This window comes from Ambystoma mexicanum, chromosome 4q (assembly GCF_040938575.1).
Source record: "Ambystoma mexicanum isolate Mex_15411 chromosome 4q, UKY_AmexF1_1, whole genome shotgun sequence".
NCBI lineage: Eukaryota > Metazoa > Chordata > Amphibia > Caudata > Ambystomatidae > Ambystoma > Ambystoma mexicanum.
The window spans coordinates 1039601709-1039616633 of NC_090928.1; the positions used below are offsets into that span (position 1 = coordinate 1039601709).

The 14925-nt window shown below is 51.9% G+C and overlaps 1 protein-coding gene across 1 annotated transcript in view; it reads left to right on the top strand.

Annotated features, from left to right (window-relative positions):
- IARS2 (isoleucyl-tRNA synthetase 2, mitochondrial) overlaps positions 1-14925 on the top strand; it is a 1527005-nt gene that overhangs the window by 286073 nt on the left and 1226007 nt on the right. Inside the window, exon 8 of the mRNA XM_069608590.1 lies at positions 1550-1665. Within this exon, the coding sequence (XP_069464691.1) occupies positions 1550-1665 (116 nt within the window). The remainder of the gene's footprint in view (positions 1-1549; positions 1666-14925) is intronic.

Genomic DNA, 14925 nt, shown 5'->3' on the forward strand with positions numbered 1-14925 from the left:
CCTGAGGTGAGCCTGGTGAGGAGGTAAGATGCTTAATGTTGAGTTTGATGTACTGCTTAATGTTGAGCCTTTGCCACCTCCCGTGGTTGTGCATGTGTGTACTGCTATGTATTCTTTATTCATGAGCATGTGAATCCATGCCAGACCCCATGCTGGAGAAGGAACAAGTTACTTACCTGTAACTGTTGTTCTCCAGCATGGGTCTGGCATGGATTCACCTGCGAACCCTCCCGCCTACCCCTCTGCGGCTCTTCACTTGGTCATACTGCCACTTCACGTGCTTCCAAATCTGAAGATGGCTGCCAGAGGCGGTGCTTAGGTAGAGGGCAGTCATTGGCTGTGGTCAGTATGACGCAGAGACCAGTGATTGGTTATTACTACGAAAGACAGATCAGAAACGAAACTGATACTGGTTTTTTCTTTACCGAGGATTCCCAGCCTGACGACGGGGAATATTCATGAGCATGTGAATCCATGCCAGACCCATGCTGGAGAACAACAGTTACAGGTAAGTAACTTGTTCCTTCTCCACCACGACCCAGCAAGCCTATCACTCAGGGCGTGGTTCTTGAGCAGCGAAAATGTATTAATTTGAATCTTCCTGCAGAGTGCTGGGAAATAATCGAGGCCTCTCGGGCCGCATCCAGTCGGATCACTTACATTCGAAAATTGACTCGTTTCCCCAAGTGGTGCGAAGCTTAATCAGTGAACTCTTGCAGCTTCGATCGAACAAGTACTAACTTAACTGTTGCACCTGGTCAAAGCAGGGCTCTCCCTTTCATCTATCAAGGTACAGCCATCTGCTCTCCCACTCTCCCTCTGGCCCCACCGCTCCCTGTGCCCGCCCACTGCCCCCCTTTGCTCTTTGCATCCCCTCCTCACTCACCCTATGCCTCCCTAACCATGCTCATCTTCTTGCTCGCCCTCTGGCCCCACCACCTCCTGTGCCCACACGCTTCCTCGCTTGCTCTCCCACTACCCCTATTTCTCTCCCTGTAACCCGCCTTGCTCTCTTGCCCTACTCGTGCACCCTTGCCTCGTCCCTCTGGCCCCCTTTGCGCACCCTCGTCCCTCTGGCAATGCTTGTGCAACCACCCCCTTCTCTCTCCCACCCCTCCCCCTACATTCTTCACACCCCACTGCCTTCACTCTTGCCACCCCACCCCTTTCGCCCTCCTGTCCACCGCTTTTAATGTTTGGTGTAAAGGTAAACTCTAGTGCTCCGTGTTTTAAATCATCCAGTCCTCAGATCACTTCAAGATGTGATTTGTGCAGTCATGTACCTGTCATATTTGTTTGATTGTTGGGCATTTCTTACTGATGAGCTTAGGTTTAGGGACCTGCCTTTCATTTAGTCTTCAGGGTTTTAAGCATAGACCTCATATATCATGATGCACAATGTGTTTGATTTTCAAAGGAACCATTAAGTAAAATGCACCAGCTATAAATGTGAAATAAGTTTAATGATAAATATCTATGTATGCTTGTAAAATGTGTTTTTATAAGCGCATAAAATTTGTTCTTTCATTCCAAAATAAATGAATTATAGGTACTCAATCGTAAAATGTCTGAATACAGGTGAACACTACATTCTCGCTGCAGATCGAGTGGAGCATACTGCAGCCATCTTAAAAACCGAGTTTGAAGTTATTTCAACATTTAAAGGTAAGCAGCGTGTGTCTGTGTGACCGCCTGCATGTGTGCATGTCTTAACTGGCAAAAACATATGTTTTTCAGCGCATTAAACTTATTACCAAGAAAAAGTAATCTCTTCAAACTTTGGATATACCAATGCTAAGGTTATTGCAAACAGTCCCAATTAACTATTTTCCAGAGTCTAACCAAAGTCCATACATATATAAATCAAATTGTAACAAACACTACACTTCAAATGAATTGTGTTCTCCCACGTATTCCTCATCTTTGATATTCAATATCCAGCTTAAGCTGCTTCAGAATTTTTTTTTGGTAGAAGGTGCTGTGTGTCGATGCAGTTGACTCGATGTCCCTCGAGGGTCTCTGTCCTGAGGATGTCATCGAAGGCATAAATAACACGCACAGTGCCCATTGGCATTCAGTTCCGTTTTACGCTTCGAGAACTACGGCGCGCTTCAGTATTTCCTCGCAAAATATACAAAAATGTCTGTCTTCGACATCAAAGGAAAAAGGAAAACAGAACACATCAGTGAAGATAGGAGAAATCTACATTGGCTTACTATCGAAGATGGACTACAGTTCGAAACCCTGACACTAGCACAGAGGTGCGTCCATGGGGAAGCCCCAGCATACCTCAAGATGGAACTGGTTACCAATGTACCGAGCTGGGCACTCTGGTCTGAAGCTCAGGGCAACCTCGTAACCACCAGTTTCAGGAAAATCAACGGACTTCGCAAGGCCTTTCACACCAAAGCTGGATGGAATAACCTCCCACCACAAATAAGACTGGAGCTCTCATACATTACCTTCCGAAGGAAACTCAAGACCCACTTGTTTAAATAACTACCTTAATCTAAGCCTAAACTCGCCTGAAAATCCATAGATTGATTTTGTCCCGTGACTTGTTTGTATAATGTGATTCTGCGTGTCCATGTGACGCCCTGATGCCTGTGGCGCGGTAGAAATAAATAAATGATGGGGCATCAGTTATGTTATCAGATAAAAGGCAGAATTACAGGTGGTGGGAAGCATACCATAATGAAACCCTTGCAATCAAGTGAAAAATCTTTCAGTAAGGTAGAGTAAACGTGAATACATTCAGTGCAACAAAACTTTAAATTCAATGAAACCTCTTCAATTGAAACACTGTTAATCAGAAACAATCTGTTGCAACAAAACCCTTGAAATTCAGCGAAAATAACTTTAGTTGAAATTACTTCAAGGTTCCGATATAATGCCACAACGCCCCTGAATTTCGTTGGGTGTTGAAAGCTACACCACCTTAACTATGAGGCCCCCATTTCACAGCTCCTAAGCACACTGATATGTGCAATCAGCAAATCGCTCCTTGCAGTCCACTCGAAAGCAGCATGCAGAAAATGAAAAGAAGCCCGGGCACTCTTTCTCCAAATAAAGAGCCAAAGTGCACATTTGTAATAAAATCTCATAAAGATTGCCATGATGAATTAAAACATGGACATACAAAGTATTGATTTGTTTACATTTTTATGCAGGCTTAAACTAAAGAATTACTTTTTGTTAGATCGATCTACTCCAGATCCCTCAAACAATTTCTCCAAAACGTAACCCTTTGTCAGTGAGTGATTTATCAACTGTGTGCACTATGACGGTTCACCTGATGGAACTTTCGATTGAATGAGACTCCAATTAGGTTGATGATCCTTTGTTGTTCATTGCTGGTAAGCACAGACTGATCATTAATATGGAAGACAGAAAGAACATGCAGAAATGACCGAAAAGAAAGGTGGGCTCTGGGGGGGCATGGCTTGGCAACCATGCGGTGAAGCGCAAAATCTTGGGGCTCCCACATGATCCGACAAAGCTGAAGCAGCGCACATTATAAATTGCAGGAAAGCAGAGGAGAGGTGTCGGAAGGAAAGGGGCACCGATGGGAGTGATTACGGAGATAACAGTACCGAGAATGGCCCAGGGAGAGGACCGAAGCGCCAGCGAGATCGGACCACGAAATGGTGGGCGAGGCTGCCAGTGCTGAGGAAGGGGCCCTGCCAGCTCCATGAGAACAGCGGAGGGAGGCAGCGCGGTGCGCAGACGGCAACGCGAGGGAAAGGCGAGACCAGCAGCCAACAAGCCGACCATTTGACAGGCGTTGCAGTGCCCGGAAAAGACTGGGTTCGCGGTACGGATCCGCCTAACCGTGAGGGCAAGGTGGTGCCGGATAGCGCAGACAAGCACACACAAGGCGGCCACAGAATACAAGGAGGGACGCCGGAGGCAAGGAGATGACACTGAGAGGGCGAAGGAGGCCATCATAATCCTGGCCGACACGTCCCACAAGACACCCGGGGAGGAGGATGCACTCTCGAGGGGCAGAACATGACAGGGGAGGTGAGCGGAACCGTGCTCTGCGAGCACCACGCACATACAGTGGGGCTCGGGCAGCGCAGAGAGGCACCAGTGGTGAGGACTCTCCGGCGGGAGAGCAGCAGAGCTCTCATAACAGTAGCTGGTGGTTCGGGAGGCCCCAAGCACCACCCGGAAGGCAGAGAAGAGTGCCTGAGAAGTGAGCATGGAGACACAAGGACGTGCTGGCCCCGGGCACATCTCCCCAGCCACCTGAGTGCCGCGGCTGGACACAGCGGTCCAAGCGGCGAGAATTCACCTGAGGGACGACCCGAGAGGAGAGGGGACGTTTCAGCGGACGGAAGACCGCAGGATCACCCGGGCAGGAGAAACGCAGGCAGGCCATCGGACCAACGGAGATGGAAGGAGCCTCTCCCAGACAGCCTGCGGTCCCAGTGCCGAATGCCAGGAGCAAGGTAGGAGGCCCGCAGACGCCCCTGAGTGCAATACAGCAAGGCGAAACAAGCAGAGCCGCCGGTGCGCAATAGATGCCACCTGCAAACCGAGAGAGAGCACAATCCACAGCATACTGCCCCACATTGACGAGCCACAGGGTGTGGGCCCAGCCCCTGAGTTGCCCTGGATAAAAGCACAAATATTCCTTAAGAGACTGAGCGGGCAGAGGCCTAGCCCACCACCCAACTGGGCAGACTGAGCATTGACAAGGGCACATGTGTACACGTGGGGGGGGGGCACATTCCATCCATTATTAAAGGAAACACGAGAGAGCGGGACTCGGCCAAGGCACGGCAGCCTCCAGCTCATAACAAAGGCAAGGGGCCTCGAGCTGCAGACGTGCTGGAGCGCAGGGGCACATCTTGTAGTACCAGAGGTGCTGGCGCATACGACCACCGATAGGACGAGCATGAAAAGGGCTGCAGGCACAACAGTGAGGGTCCCCATAGGCAGGAACAGCGCCGTACGGTAAGCCTGGCCACGCAAGGCAGGCCAAGTATTTTTTTTCTGCCTTCTACATCCTACGGAGCTCGAGGTCTTCCTGAAGCTCCCACCCTTCCATCTGCTTTAAATTTCCCGATCTGCTGGGCCCACAGACGCATTCTGCACAAGGTAGGTGCATTGCCATTGTCCCTGAAGCACCAGAAACGAAAAAGAAGCTTTTAAAAAGAAAAACGACATTTCGTGAAAAAAGCATTTTTTTGCAAACCATTTTAATTTCGGAAATTACACTGTTCAAATTGGCAGTGTGTTCAAAACTTCTGCTGCTTATATTTGCACTGACTCATTTCAATGACCTGGATGTTTCCTGTTGCCTCACAGTGCGTTTGAGGTTTTCCATCATGGCTGCCTAGCCTCGTTGTTTGCATGAGGCTGTGTATCTAAAGTGCTTCCCTCCCATCGTCTGCAGTGATTGGCTGTTCGCCTTGTTTTCAAGTCAATCGGGGGACCGGCAGGCTTCAGCCGGCCCTTGTATTAAAAGTCCACTTTCTAAGGTCCTTGTCGGCTTCTCTGTCTGCTTTACAGGCTACAACATGTTATTCTGCAACAGCCAAACCCTCATTGTCACTGAGGCTGCTACCCCTGGACTATTGGACTGCCATGACTCTTACCATATTCTGGTTAGTTCCCTCCTTGATTTACCTTTACTTCCTTCTCAGAGGGTACTCAACTCTCCCTGTCATGTACTTATTTGAAGCTTTATTTATACTCGCCTCTATCATCTGACTACCACTCTAAATTCCTTAACTACTGGTCTCCCGTTTAACTTGAAAGTCAAACTGAGTGTATTTTTACATTTACTTGAAAGTTCAACTTCAGTGTATTTCTGCATCTAACTTTTGGCCATTGATTGTAACCTGCTGGCCCAGTGACTGTTCAATTACTGCTTTACTTGGTTACTCCTCCCTCTGCCTCTTCTCTTTTCCACTCATGGCGCTTTCTGTTTCTCCCATCTATTCCAACTGCTTCTCTGTCAACTACCCTTCCCTTCTCACGAAGTCTGGAAAAAAGAAATTTAAAAAGGATATCTTGGCCTCCAACCCTTGTCTCCCTATCGCTGATACCTATACCAGCGCCTCTTCCAAACAGACCCTCACCGACATGCTCTTTGTTGTTCCATCGCCGGCTCTATGGACCCCCCAGATGATCTGTGCTTTGTCCTATCTCCTCCTCTCCTATTAATGGTGGCACTCGCTGGGATGTCTTCATGGCTTCTTTTGACTCCTCCAGAGTCATCCTTAATGTCTGTCATGGCACTGTCATGGTCCAAGGTCCTCAGGCCAATCTCCTCCTCTTCGATAGGCGTTTCCCTCGCCTCATCAACTCCCTCTCATCTCCAGCTGTTCCTTCCTCACTCCCTGGCTACCTTGCCCACTTTTTCTACCCAAAAGGTCTTTAAGGCCGGCAACCTTCTTCATCTTGTCACTCTCAACTCTCGCTCTGCTGTCAAACTCTCCTCTGACATCTGCCACCTCCTTGAAGAACTGGACCTTGATGTCTTCGGTCTTACGGAGACGTGGTTCACGGCTAGCTCTGTCACAAGCTTTGACACTCTACTCCCTGTGGGCTACAAGATCCTCTCCGCACCCAGATCCACTCGACCTAGAGGGGGCGTAGCCCTGATATTTCCTGAGTGGATTCCTGCCACTATCATTCCCATTCAGATTTACTCTTCTTTTGAATGCCTTGTCTGCAGGCTCTGAATCACTCTTAACCACTCTCTTACTGTTGCTACTCTCTACCGGCCCCACAGGCAAATCACCTCTTTTCTGAGTGGGCTGACCTCTCCTCCTCCCTCCTGGCCTCAACCACTCAACTCCTACTCCTTGGTGACCTCAACATTCACCTCGATTCTCCCTGTCCCTCATCTCTGCTCTTTCGCAATCTCTGCGATTCCCTCTCCCTCTTTATCCTCCCCTCTGGCCCGACGCACTCTGCAGGAGACACACTTGGTGTCTTGATCTCCCCTGGCCTCCCCCTCTCTATTCCTCTGACCACTCCTCTCTCCTGGAGTGACCACTGCCTTCTCTCCTCCCATCACTCACTCTTTCCCCCAAGCCAACCCCACCCCAACACTGCCACTGACTTTCTCGGACATCCAACCTATGAAGCGTGTGTCAGCTGAGGCTTTCGCTGCCACCTTCTCTCCCCCCTCCTCTGGCTGACTCACTCCCCGACACAACCCTGTGCCTTCTCTACTCTTCTATCTCTGATACTCTTGATGCTCTTGCCCCTGTCATGAGAATCCGCTTGAAGTCCAAAGCCTGGTATGACTCTGACTTAGCTACACTGAAATGTAAGTGTAGGGCGGCTGAGAGGAAATGGAGGTGGTCTTGCTCATCCTCTGACAAACTGCCCTGTCGCCTGCTCCAAATGCAATACCGGCTCTCTGTCTGCACTAACAAGAGAGCCCACATTCAATCCCGTGCCTCTGCGGCATCCAACAACTCGGCCAAACTCTTTAAAATCTGTAAGGAGCTTGCCAACCCTGCAGGAGTCTCCACCCCTCCTCTTGCCTCCCAGGCTCTCTGCAATGCCCTTGCCTCGCACTTTATCTCTAAAACCCAGGACCTCCTGTCCACCTTCTCCTCCCCTGTCCCTCCTATTCCCTCTGTCTGTGCTTGCAGACCCCACTTTAAACACCCCCCTACCGTTTTTCTATTCCTTTCCTATTTTCTCCCCTGACGAGGTTGCTAGACAAGTCCGATCTATGAAAGCCTAGTCGGAACAGGTTCATCCCTGTTCCTCCAAAACCATCAAGGACCACATTGACACCCTCGCTCTGGCCCTTGCTGATTTTTGCAACCACTCCTATGCCTCAAGATCCTTCCCCTCCCCTTTGAAGCACTCCCTTGTGCATCCTCTTCTCAAGAAACCCACAGCTGATCCTGTCTGGCTAACTATCTCCCAATTTCCATTACCCCCTTTCTGGGCAAACTCCTGCAAAAGCTGGCCATCTCTCAGCTTAACCTTCATTCAGATTCTGTTGGTTGTATCCATGACCACCAGTCTGGCTTCAGAGCGGCCAGAAGCACGGAAACTGCTCTCTTCAATATCCATGAAGATCTGCGCACCAACCTATACTCTAACATTCCCTCTGTCCTCATCCTTCTTGATCTCTCTTCTGCCTTTGACATGGTTAACCACACCATCCTGCTCAACCGTCTCCGTGATAACCTGGTTATCACTGATCAGGCTCTGGCCTGGCTGACCTCTTTCCTCTCTGATCGACCCTCCCAGGTCCAACTGAGGTCCTTCCTATCATCTATCTTCCTCTCCACATGTCGGGTTCCCCATATGTCTGTCTAACCTCTCACCCTTGCTCTTGAACCAATACATGGCAACTCTCGCTCACCGCATTACCATTTTCTGCTCAAATTTCCAGTGCCACGCTGATGATACTCAACTCATTTTCCGGCTGCCTTCGGCCACCTCCTCTCCCTCTTTCATCTCTGACTGCCTAACTGCCATTCAAGATTGGTGTGCCGCCAATGATCTTTGTCTGAATGCATGCAAGACGGAGATCCTCCTCATCGGCACACAATCTCCATCCTTTTCCCTCACTCTTTGGCCGGCCTCCCTTGGCCGCCCTCCTACCCCTACCTGCGAGGCTAAGAACGTTGGGGTCATCTTTGACTCCACACTTTCCTTCTTGGCCCATATCTCTGAGGTCTCTAAAAAGTCAAACTTCCCACTGCACCTCCTCAGAGGTACTCTGCCTTTCCTCTCCTTCCCTCAGAAGCTCACCGTCTCCTAAGCTCTGGTTCTCTCTAGGTTGGACGATTGCAACAGCCTCTTTCTAAATCTAACTGCCTCTACTCTCCGCCCTCTACAACTTATCCAGAACAGGACTGCAAGACTTGTCCTTGGCCTCAAGCCCTGGGATCGTATCTCTCCAGCACTCCCGCCGGGTCGATCGTTTTCCAAAGAAACAAGTTTGGGGTAGATCTCTATTTTAGGCTGGGACCTCCCTCTGGAACAGCCTCCTTGCCACTCTAAAACTTGAGGAGAACCACCTCCGGTTCCGGAAGCACCTCAAGAGCTTCCTCTTTGCTTCTGCCTTTGCTCCCCTTCTCCCATGCTGATCAGCTCTCTCTTGGCACTGTGCACCTGGCCACCCTCTGTCCCCTTGGGCCCAGGTACCTGCTCATCCTGCCACCTTCCTGTACTAGAAGTCCCCCTCCCCCCCATGTGTCTTCTTTTTCTGCACTTATCAGACTTACACAGTCTGTTGCCTTTTACACAGCACTTACCACTTGCTGGCTGCACTACCACTGTTTGACTCCATTTTCTATTTATTTCTATTTATTTTATTTATCTGCGCTCTTCTGCTCTGCACTTTCCACTTTGCACTTTTCCCTTTTCCCTTTCCCATGCACTTGCGTGTTCTCAACGTCTCTGGGCCTAGTAAGATCGTTTCGAGGGGATTGGGTCCTCCGACGTATTCCATATATATGACATGTAATCACCACAGCTGTGCTGCTTCGGAAACTTTTTTCGGCGTCTGCGTCCTGCGTCGATGACGTTGATGCGCCGTCGTCGAGGACCTCCTCTGACGTCATCCGATGTGATAAGTAGGACGCACGACGCCCGTAGCCTCAGTTCCGTTTTTTCAGCGAACGTGTTGCTTCGTGAATCTCGGTTAACGCCTCGACTCTTTGGAGTTCTGTTCTTCTCGGTTCTTCGAACCTGTTCGTTTTTGTGAAAATCCTTCGTGTGAAGATGTCTTCTACTTCGTCTTTGACCCCGCGTCCGGGCTTCAAGAAGTGCGGGGAGTGTGGGTCCAAGATGTCGGTGACGGACTCGCACGACGCCTGCCTCTGGTGCCTCGGGGAGGCCCACGACACGGATGACTGTATCGACTGCCAGTCGCTCACGTCCAAAGCCTTACGCGAACGTAAGAAGTTGTTGTCGGTAGGTCGGGTGTCCAAGCCCCAGAAGTCGAGATCTGCGGGGCTTTCGACGGATGATTCGAGGAGTGACTCCGCGTCATCGTCGGAAGTCTTGTGGGTCTCCTTCTAGGAGTTGGTCTCGCCACTCCTCAGCCTCTTCGAGGCATTCTCGGAAGCGCCGACACCGGTCATCTTCCAGGTCCTCTTCGGAGGACTCTGCCCGGCACGTCGCTTACCCCACCAGCCGTGCGACGCCGGAGGAATGGGCTTCCTTCGGGAAGAAAATGCTGGCGATTCTCGAGTCGCAGGGTACTAAGCCGTCCGCGCCCCCGAGTGGGGTCGGTCGTGAGAGGTCGAGAGACACCGCTCGCAAGAGTGGTCGGCACGAGTCACGGGAGAGGTCCCGTTCGGACAAGGAGACTCGTTCTCGACGTACCCGTTCCAGGTCCTGGTCCTTGACGCGTTCGAGACCGTGTGCACCTGTGAGGTCTTCGAGGAAGACATCGACGTCTGAGGCGTTGAGGGCGTCGACGGGCTTTCTCGAGGCTCCGGCTCCGAGGAAGTCGTCGACGCTCAGGTCGTTGAAGGACACGCTCGGGGCTCCGGCTTCGAGGGCTGTGTCGATGCCGCCGATGCTGGCGGCGCTGCATCTGACGTCGATGCCGATTTCCTCAACGCCGATGCCTGTTCTCTCGGCGCCGGCACCGATTCGCTCGACGCCATCGACGCCTTTCGTGTCGGAGGTACCACGTGGCACGGGGGAACCCCCTAGGAAGGCTCTGGTTAAGAGCAAGCACACTCGGGTGCCTTCTTTTCGCCACCTGGAATATATTTCAGAGGCAGATGAGGATTCTGATGGCCTGGTTCCTAGTCAGGTTCCAGATGAAATTGTCTCGGGCCATAGTCAGTTTGACGATTTGAGGCAGTCACTGCATGATGCCAGTGGACTGGACACCTCTCCGGAGGTGGAGTTTTGTAGGCCTGAGCCTGGCTCTCATGCCGATTCCTCGTACCGGCGCCTTATGGCTAGGGTTTCTGAGTACTTGGGATGGTCTGCTCCCCCAGGGGAGTTTGTGCAGGATTATCTGACGGACATCCTTGATGTTGGTCCCCCAACTGACCCGGTACTGCCGTTCCATATGGCTTTACAGAGACGGGTGGCGGCGGCTTGGACTGCTCCGGAGAGTCTCCCGGCGGTGGGCAGATCCTTGTCGCGAAAATACCGTCCAGCCAGTAGCGACCCCTGCTACTTGACCAGGCACCCCACTCCGGAGAGTTTGGTGGTGCAGGCGGCCACGGCCCCGGCAAAGCAGGCGTCGTACCCTACCATCCCTCCTGATAGGGACGACAAACGTTTTGATGGCTGGGCGAAGAAAGTGTTTTCTTCTGGTGGTATGGCGCTTCAGGCAGCCAACTCCATTTGTGCCTTGTCTCGTTTCACACACACTCTGTGGAACTGTGTTGCGTTAGCGGCTGAACATATTCCCGAAGGGGACGAACAGGATGGTTTCCTTGCTATGGTCCAGGATGGTAAGGATGCCATGTGTGAGTCAGTTCAGTCGGGTTTGGACTTAGCTGAATGCGTCAGTAGGTCCATGGCGGCGAGCACCGTGATACGCAGGTTTGCGTGGTTGCGGAAGTCGGGGTTTGCTCCTGATGTGCAGTCCCGGCTCCTCAACATGCCCTTTGACGGTGAACACCTTTTTGGCAGCAAGGCTGACGAGAGCCTTGAGAGGTTGCAGACCTCAAAAGCTGCAGCAAAGTCGTTGGGCGCTGCAGTTCGCCAACCTCTGCCTTTTCGTCCTAGGGGACAGCAGTGGAGGGGTGGTTCCTTTCGCTATTACTCGTCCTTCAGTAAAGCGAGAGGAGCTGGCAGTCAGAGGCCAACGCAGGGGTACCAGAGGTGGACGACAGGGTACCCGTGGTGCCAAGGCCGCTCGGGCTTGTTGCCTCTTTGCCCTCCGGTAACGCTGCAGCCGCTCCCACTCAGTCATGAGGCCATGTCCCATGGTTCGCCGGTTGGGGGAAGGCTGGCGCAGCATCTTGTAGAGTGGCATGCCATTACTTCAGATGTGTGGGTTCTGGAGATCATAACCCACGGCTACTGTCTTCCCTTTCGGCACAGGCCTTGCGACAATCCACCGGGGAACCTCTCTTTGGAGAGTCCGGATCCGCTCCTTGCGCAGGAAATTCAAGCCCTGCTGGAGAAAGGCGCCATAGAACTGGTGCATGTAGCGGAGAGGAACAAGGGATGGTATTCCCCTTATTTTTTGATTTCCAAGAAAGACGGGGGATTGAGACCCATCATGGACTTGCGCGCTTTGAACAAACTCCTCAGGAAGGACAAGTTCAAGATGGTTACTCTCGCTCAAGTCCTCCAGGCCCTTCAGCTTCAGGACTGGTTGGTGTCACTCGACCTCAAGGATGCTTACTTCCATGTGCCGATCCATCCCAAGCACAAGAAGTACCTGAGGTTCGCGGTTGGCGACTCGCACTTTCAGTTTCGGGTCCTGCCGTTCGGATTGACCTCCGCCCCGAGGGTTTTCACCAAGCTCATGGTGGTGGTGGCAGCGCATCTCAGGCAAGGGGGGATTCACGTCTACCCCTACCTGGACGATTGGTTGATCAGGGGTAGCTCTCCCGAGCAAGTCCTGGATCATCTGTCCGTCACCTGACACTCCCTTCACAGGCTGGGCTTCTCCCTCAATTTAAAGAAGTCCCATTTGACGCCAACACAGCGGCTCCAGTACATCGGAGCAGTGCTCGACACTTCCCTGGGGCAGTGTTTTCCTCCCCAGGTGAGGGCTCTTCACATTCAGCAGATGGTGCACAAGTTTCAGCATGCCCAGACGCTCCCAGCGTTCGAGTTCTTGAGGTTGCTCGGCCTCATGGCATCCTGCATTCTTCTGGTGCCGGAGGCTCGCCTGCGGATGAGATCTTTGCAGTGGGCACTCAAGATGCAATGGTCGCAGTCCTCCAGTAGGATGTCGGACCCGGTTCAGGTGCCGCCCTCGGTCGCGCGGGACCTTCGACGGCCCACCACAGAAGGCAACTTGATGAAGGGGGCTCCATTTTGGCTTCCCTGGCCGGAGGTGACGATTGTGACGGATGCATCCCTCACGGGATGGGGAGCTCATGCCAACGGGCTGACAGTCAGCGGTCGTTGGTCTCCGTCGGAGTCCAGACTCCATATCAATCTGTTGGAGCTGAGGGCCGTCAGGCTTGCCCTGAAGGCTTTTCTGCCGACTGTGCGAGGAAAGAGTGTCCTGATCCTGACGGACAACACAGTGGCCATGCACTACCTCAACAAAAAGGGGGGGGCAGGGTCACTTCCTCTGTGCAGGGAGGCGATGCAGCTCGAGTTCTGGGCCATCCACCAGGAAGTTTCGATCTCGGCAGTTCATTTGGCCGGAGACGAAAACGTGACGGCGGACGCTCTGAGCAGGCAGAGCGCGATCTCTCACGAGTGGGAGTTGGCTCAGGAGATTCTCCTGGAGATCTTCGCCCTTTGGGGGATCCTTCAAGTGGATCTCTTTGCCTCCAGTGTCAACCGGAAGTGCGAAAGGTTCTGCTCGCAGGAATTTCCTCCAAAAAGGAGCCTTAGGAGACGCGTTCGTGGTGGAGTGGTCATTCCTGCTGCTGTACGCGTTTCCTCCAGTCCCAGTCTTCCCGCAAGTGCTGCGGAGGTTACGGGAGTTCGGTTCCCGGATGATCCTCATTGCCCCGGCGTGGGCTCGGAGGACGTGGTACCCGGATCTTCTCGACTTGTCCATCTGCCCTCCATGTCGTCTTCCCTACCGAGACAATCTGCTCTCATGGGAGGGGGGGTCAGGTTCTCCATCCAGAGGTCAGATCCCTCAACCTTCACGCTTGGCTTCTGAAAGGTTGAGGTATAAGGATTGGGACCTCCCTGAAGATGTGATGGAGGTGTTGCTTTCGGCCCGAAGGCCAGCAACAAAGTCTCTGTACCGTTGGCGTAGGTTCTGCGACTGGTGCAGAGTTCAGAATGTGGATCCTTTTGCATGTGACATCCCCATGGTTCTGTCCTTTTTACTTTCTTTGGCCCACAGGGGCTTGCAAGTGGGTACCATTAAAGGTTACCTGGCGGCGCTGTCCATCTTTAAGCGCTCGTCTGAAGAGTGTTCTTACTTTAAAATCCCTTTAATTTCACAGTTTTTGAAAGGGCTCACTAATGTGTTCCCTCCGTCACCTTTCCTGGTGCCCGGTTGGGATTTAAACCTTGTTCTTAAGTTTCTTATGGGTGCTCCGTTTGAGCCTTTACATTCTTGCCCTTTGAGGCTGTTAACTCTGAAAACTGTGTTTTTAATTGCGGTTACTTCCGCTCGCAGAGTGAGTGAGTTACAGGCACTTTCAGTTAAGCCACCCTTCACTGTATTTCACAAGGACAGGGTTGTCCTTAGAGTTCGTCCTTCTTTTCTTCCGAAGGTAGTGACGGAATTTCATTTGGCCCAGAAGGTTGTTCTTCCGGCATTCTATCCTCCTCTGCATCCTGGTAAGGAAGAGGAGAGGCTCCATAGGCTTGATCCTAGGAGAGCTTTAAGCTTTTATGTTTCACGCATGTCCCGGGTCAGAGTGGACGATCAACTCTTTATTGGTTACGCTGGAAAGTGTGTGGGGCAAGCTGTGACGAAACGGACTTTGTCTCGCTGGATTATTTTGGCCATCTCGGAGTGTTACCGCTTGGCGGGTAAGGACCCACCGGCTGGCTTGCGGGCCCATTCTACCAGGGGTATGGCTGCATCTACTGCCCTGCAGAGGGGTGTTCCTATTCGCAACATCTGTGATGCAGCCACCTGGGCTTCAGTACATACATTTGTACGTCACTATTCCCTCGATTCCATCTGAGGACAGGAGCTGGCCTTTGGCAAGGCAGTCCTTTGCTCTGCTATTTGATTGGCTATTCTAAATTTTGATTCTAAATTCTTTCCCTCCTCCTTGCTCTGGTACTGCTTTGGGAGTCTGTCATAGATATGGAATACGTCGGAGGACCCAATCCCCTCGAAGAACAAGTTACTTT